The sequence below is a fragment of the Chlamydotis macqueenii genome, chromosome 1 (assembly GCF_036417535.1).
Source record: "Chlamydotis macqueenii isolate bChlMac1 chromosome 1, bChlMac1.mat, whole genome shotgun sequence".
NCBI classification, from domain to species: domain Eukaryota; kingdom Metazoa; phylum Chordata; class Aves; order Otidiformes; family Otididae; genus Chlamydotis; species Chlamydotis macqueenii.
The window spans coordinates 8,420,389-8,426,388 of record NC_141556.1 but is presented as its reverse complement, the minus strand read 5'-3'; the positions used below and the strand labels follow the sequence as shown (position 1 = coordinate 8,426,388).

Genomic DNA, 6,000 nt, shown 5'->3' with positions numbered 1-6,000 from the left:
CATTTGCTCCACAGAACAAGAGTCCGTTACAGAGTAAGATTTTATCCCGTTCTTGAAACACTAGAGAACCCCAGTCACCACATTTTCTATGTATAACTTGAACTTGATATAAAGTAAATGTTCCTGAGTGTGGTTATATTGCGTAACTGTGAGGAAAGTTATATTATTTCCATTGCACAAACAGGGAACGGGGCACATACAGGGGTCATAAACCCAAAATTATGCAAAAAGTCTTGCAGATCTATGACCAAGACACAGGATGGTGGCATAGAGTTCCCGGTGCTCCAGTCCACAAAGTGCTGCCGTGTGACCTGACAGCAGTGGTTTATCATCATCCTATCTCACTACAACACATCCTAGAACAACACTAGGTACAGATTTTGCTGTTAAAACACTGTTTTCTACAAAGTACATCCAGATAAATAAAATAAAAATAGAATAAGGAGAAAGACTTTACATCCAGCACGAAAAAATGCTCATAACTGAGAGGATAACATATGGGGAAAATAAGCATGGTGTGGAAGGAGTACTCTTCATGTTTGCTGCTTGCTACATGAGAGGTCTTTCTAGAAACTTTCACATGCTGAAGACATACATGAAATGTCAAAATTATTGCTCACCCTACAGTCTGAACTCAGCCTCCTGCTTATGCGTTTTGATACAGTTCAACTAAATGGTATCCTGTTATTTTTAAAGAAAGACCACAGCCACCATGAAAAAAAAAAAGGGGGGGGCAAAACAGAAATGTACCTCAAAAAAAAGGCATTTGTTTCATTTGCTGCAAAAATCGGGAAAAAAAAATCAGGGACCTACAAGAGATCATGTGCTGGTGAGTCCAACAGCTGTATGTAACCCTGGAAAAGTGAACTGTACCTCTGCTTTGGCCAAGGAGCGCCTAAGGGCACTGGGCACTTAAATCAAACTTTTCCCTGGAAGTCAGCTACTGGACGTGGAATTTGAGAACCCTGAAGTTGGATGTCCAGAAATACTAGGTATATAGACACTAGAGTTAATTTAAGTGTGCTTTGAACAAAACAAATGCCATAAGTCCTGCTTTCAGCTCTTATCCCAGCTACCTTCTTGTCCCAGCCATGCATTTCATCTCCACTCTTTCACCACCCTAATTTTATGTGCAATGTCTCCTCCCTACCCTGTCCTGTCTCCCCATTACAATTCTGAGTCTTAGCTCCTCTCTTTCCTTCTCCCAGCTACAAGCCCTTGTTTTACAGGTCCAAATCCCCACCTTTTCTTCACGACTCAGTTTTAATCTAGAGTGAGAGACAGTGAAACCAAGCTTTGCCGCACCCATAGAAGCGCCCTGAGAAGAGCCATACAAGAAGGACCCTGTTCGCCCCAGGATCTCAAAGCTGTAGCATGCTCGGGGCAAACAGAGTGACCCGAAACCTTAGGGGTAAGATGAGTCATCTAACCCCATCTGAGATACCCTAGACTAGACAGGGCATCTCTCCTGCCTTGCCTCCCTCCAGTTGCTGCTTCAGGAGCTCCCCTGGTCATGCTGACCAGTGCCCTGCAGGCATCTTCAACGCTTTTGGGGTTTTAAGGTATTAAAAGGCAACAGATGTTTAGGATAACGGAATCTTGCCTGGCCAACAGACTCTGCCAGCCTCTCCCAATGGCCTGTGAGGAAGGTTTGCAGAAAATCTGTTACAGGGGAGAAGGGCCCATTTTAAAGCTACTGAGAGGTTCAGGGGAGGACGCAGCTGGAAGTCCACCACATAAGGGAAGGTGCCAAAAAGGGGCTTTGTGGTAGAAGCATAATGAGGTTTTTATACATAAAAATGCAGGCAGGGGATTCTGCTTACCCTCTTGCCTCCATCTACCCGGTTTGCCTGCGAGCAGGTGACATTTTTTCTGCCAAGGGTCAGGGGGCCCACAGGCACCCACTCCATGAAGCAGCGAGCACCACCAGCCACACACCGCTAGACACTTGTTTATTCTCATTTTAAGGCTCATTTTTGATAACACACTTTTTTTTTTTTTTTTCATGAGGCAGCAGGGAAAGGAAGAGCGAGCCATGAAGGAAGCGTGGATGCAAACAGGGGCTTTTCCTCAGGGCCGGCCACCGCGGGCCTTTCCCGCCTCCGCGCCAGAGAGGAGGGGGTGAAGGCGCCGTGCGCTTTCTGGCACCACCGCAGCAGCGGACCCCGCGCCGTGCGCTTTCTGGCGCCCCGGCAGGGCGGAAGCGGCGGTGGGGCGGGCGGCGGGCCCTTCCGGCGGGCTCGCGGGCTGCCTGCGCCGCGCCTCGCCCCGCCGCCGCCTCCGCCTCCCCCCCCCTCGCCGCTCGCTGCCGCTCGGCGCCTCCATCCTGGTACTTGGGAGTCTCCATCCTGGTTTCTCAAGTGCCCGGACCCAAAACAGGAAGTAAGTGCGCGGGGGCCTGCGGGCTGACAGGGCCGGGAGCGGCCGGGCAGCGGCGGAGCGGGGCAGGCTGAGGGGATCGGGATCGGCATAGGGAGGCGGCCATGTCCGGCCCCACGCCTCAGCCGCGGCCGGACTGGGCTGGGCCGAGCTGGGCCGGGCCGGGTCGGGTCGGTCTGGTGGCGGAGCTGGCAGCGGTCTCGGCCAGCGCCGCCACCCGCCGAGAAGACGGGAAAATGGCGGCGGCGGCGGCCCGGGACCAAATGGCGGCGCTGGCGGCCGGGGGGCAGCGGGGGGCTGAGGCGGGCCCGGAGGCGAGGAGCCGCCGTCTGCGGGGCGCTGCCCCCGCCCCGGGGCAGGGCCGCCGCCTCCCGCCGGTTTTCTCCCCTGGGCCGTGGTTCCCTGCCTTCCCGGGGCGCTGCCGGGCGTCGGGAGCGCTGCGCAGCGAGAAATTTGGGAACGGGGAGCGACGGCAAAACAGGGGAAAAGCTGGAAATTACCAAACCGCGGTTCTCTTCGGAGGACAGGGGAAGGGGAGGGCGGTGTGCGGGGTTGTTGGGTTTTTTTTTTTTCCCTCTGTTTGTTATTTCTGTTTAAAACTTCCTTCACTTCACCTTGATGTTTGTAATAAAAGGCCACCTGCACCATTATGTTTAAATATCCCGATATGTCCTCGCTGTGTCTGCGGCAGGGGTATCCTAAGCTTGCGGCTTTTATCTGTTTTATTTCTTTTTTTTTTTTTTTTTTCAGCAAGAGTTGTGATTTGACGTTGCTTGAAGCTTTATTTTTAAACAGAGTCTGAAATGCGTAACTGCCAAGATCGGGGTGTCGTCTAAAAGCAGTACTGAGCTTTTCTGCACTAGTTACACCTTCTGTCAAAATAAAGGATTCCAGTCGGACAAGCCTTTTTTTCCTTCCTCTTTTTTTTTTTTTTTTTTTTCTTTTTGAGGTTTTAAACTTGGGCACGGTGAAGCATATTACACTTCTAGCTTCCTCTTTAGCTGACAGATAATATTTATATGTATTTATTCACAAAGAGTTACTATTGTTCAGCCCCACCTGGCCATTGTAAGTTATGTGCTGAAGTACTCTAGAAAATGCTTTTTGTTTGCCAGCGCTGCTGTGGCCATAGATGTAAGTTGCATTCTTGACGGCATAGTTAAAATGCCTTCGCAAAACCAGGAGGTGTAGGTTGTAGACTTTGCAATTAGAATTTGAATGAGATGTGTCCACCTGATTTCCATCAATCTGCATGAATATAATAATGGGAGCAACTTCGTGCTTGGTTTCTGGACAGTTACTGAACCTTTCTGGATGGTGTTTGATGACTTACTGAAAAGAGTGAACACTAATTAAAGCTCCTTAAATTGAATACCTAAAAATACTGATTTTGCCTTAACCACTCAAAATTCTAAAGATGGGTGCATGAGAGACAAAAACCGACGTGTCCGTACTGTATTTTATATTTTCTAATAGTCCCTTATTTATAGGCGTTACTTCTGTGCTCGTCTGTCCATCAGAAAGCAGCAGAGCTGTGACTTTATCAGTCTTACGCCTTGTACAATTCGGATAACAATCAACTTTTCATATTTTATTGCATGTGAAATTTCTGCCTGTTGTTTCTAAAGGTGAGGAAGTTACTGGCATGCTTAGAATGAAACTGGGTTTACATGAAAGGAAAGTAATATTTATTTTAGTACGTATCAGTCTTATCAAGATTTTTATCCATAGTCATAACCTTATGATCGGGAGCCATTTTCTATTACTGAAAAGGAAAACTTAGAACTTTGTGTTTTTTCTTTTGAAAGAGCTACAACTTGGCTTTTTTTTTTTTTTCCCTGTGTGACACTTAAAGCATGCTCAGTGTTTTTCATTAAAATATCAATGGATAGGCTAGAACTCATGGAGTTCTGCCAAATCTGGATCGATGCAAATGAGAACAGTTTGTCCCATTGTGTCTCCCGTATAATCCATTTCTGTGATGGCACACTTCTCTAAATACCACTGATGAGTAGAATGTAACTATAATCTCATGCTGATACAGTTTAATAAATCTTTGTGTGTCTTGAGCTCAGGTCTTTGGATCCTTCTGTTTGATACCTGACTGGTTTGGTCCCCTCTTATGTCCATTGTTGCAGCTGTGAAAGACAACTTCTGTGTGGTGGATTTTTAGATTTGAGTGGAACCCATTTGGTGTGGAGAGAAGATTTTTTTTATTGTTGAATAATGGTGTAAGAGTGGCCCTAGTTGAATAGTAAAAACTCCTGCTTATGTATTGTAGGTATTGACTGTGTAAGAGCCACGGTGTTGAATACTCCAAACATTCAGGCTTCCTTGAATCTGAGGTATATGGGGTCCTGTAATGACTTTGTTTCCTTTTTGTGATTCTTGAATGAATGCCTTGAAATCCCAGTGCGTCCCATGTGATTGTTCCAGTTAAATGCCTCAATAGCTGGAAGCCTCCCTTAATAAACTCCAGTTTTTGCTTCTTACAGGATTTAATGAAATACACTTTTCCTTTTTGCCCAGTGCACAGAACACAGCCTTTAATACAATTTCCTGTAGAAATTTTAAAAGATTTACAGCAGTCCACAGAAGACTAGGCATAACATTCAGTTAGTGACTAGGCATCATGACAGAATTCTGTCTGCAAGGGTAAAAATACTGTTTCTTAGAAGTGCTTAATTTTTACAGCCCACAGAATAATTGAGCCCATCTGCCTGATGAAAGTGATTTAGAATTACAGGAATTTTGTGTAAAAATGTTAAATTCTTTTGTAACTTGGTATAAAATCAGCTTTGTGCATTTTTTTCTGCCTAAATCTGCTCCACATTTTCCAAATAAATAAGAACTGCTGTATTATGTAGCTTTATTGGAAAATGTATCTTGAAATTCTATATAAAATTGTTCTTGTAGGCAAAGTATTTTCCTACCTGTTTGGTTGCATGTTGAAAGTTGTTTAAAACTGTAATGCAGCTCTTAAAAATGTTGAGTTGGGTAAATACACCCAAAAATCTAGAACATAAAGTATTAGTGGTGGATTGGTATCTCTATAAAGACGGTGTTTGAATCAAGGATTTAAAAGTCTTGGGACACACATTTAAAATTGAAGCAAGCTTTTTGTTTTAAATAGAAAGAAATGCATTTTCAAAAGCATACTTGATAAAGTTATGAAAATAAGGTGGTATTTTGAAGGTGACGAGACTACTCATGTTGTAATTCTCAGTAATTAAGAAACACTGGCTGCCATTAACTTTGTATTTAACTTTTTCGAGGGTGGGCATGTAGTGGATTTGCAGGTGTCTGTACTAAACAGAATTTGCATGGTATATCCTAAAAGACCTCTGTGGTGGTACGGCATTGTTTAGAATGGCTTCGGCTGTCATCCCGTGATAAATCAAGGACATTGGGTGAGTACAGTGTCCCTGCAGCCACTATCAAAGCATCCTGCATCAGAGGGCGTTGGCTCCTGCAGCAGCACTGTGCTTTTTCCACTGAGCTCACCGTAAACTCCAAGTGGTCCTGTCCTATGTCATGTTTGATGTATCGTCAGCATACATGGTGGTTCTGTTGTTATTTAAGTACAAGGCAGTGATTGTTATAAAATCTGGAGATTGTTTC

At 45.2% G+C, this 6,000-nt stretch overlaps 1 protein-coding gene across 2 annotated transcripts in view; it reads left to right on the top strand.

Annotated features, from left to right (window-relative positions):
• The first annotated feature begins 2,096 nt into the window (after window positions 1-2,096).
• DMTF1 (cyclin D binding myb like transcription factor 1) overlaps window positions 2,097-6,000 on the top strand; it is a 30,409-nt gene continuing 26,505 nt past the window's right edge. Inside the window, exons 1-2 of one of the 2 annotated variants that reach the window (XM_086745420.1) lie at window positions 2,097-2,382; window positions 5,513-5,574. In XM_086745420.1, coding sequence (XP_086601546.1) covers window positions 5,550-5,574 — 25 coding nt within the window. In that variant the 5' untranslated portion in view covers window positions 2,097-2,382; window positions 5,513-5,549. The remainder of the gene's footprint in view (window positions 2,383-5,512; window positions 5,575-6,000) is intronic. The other variant, XM_086745429.1, reaches the window with a different exon arrangement.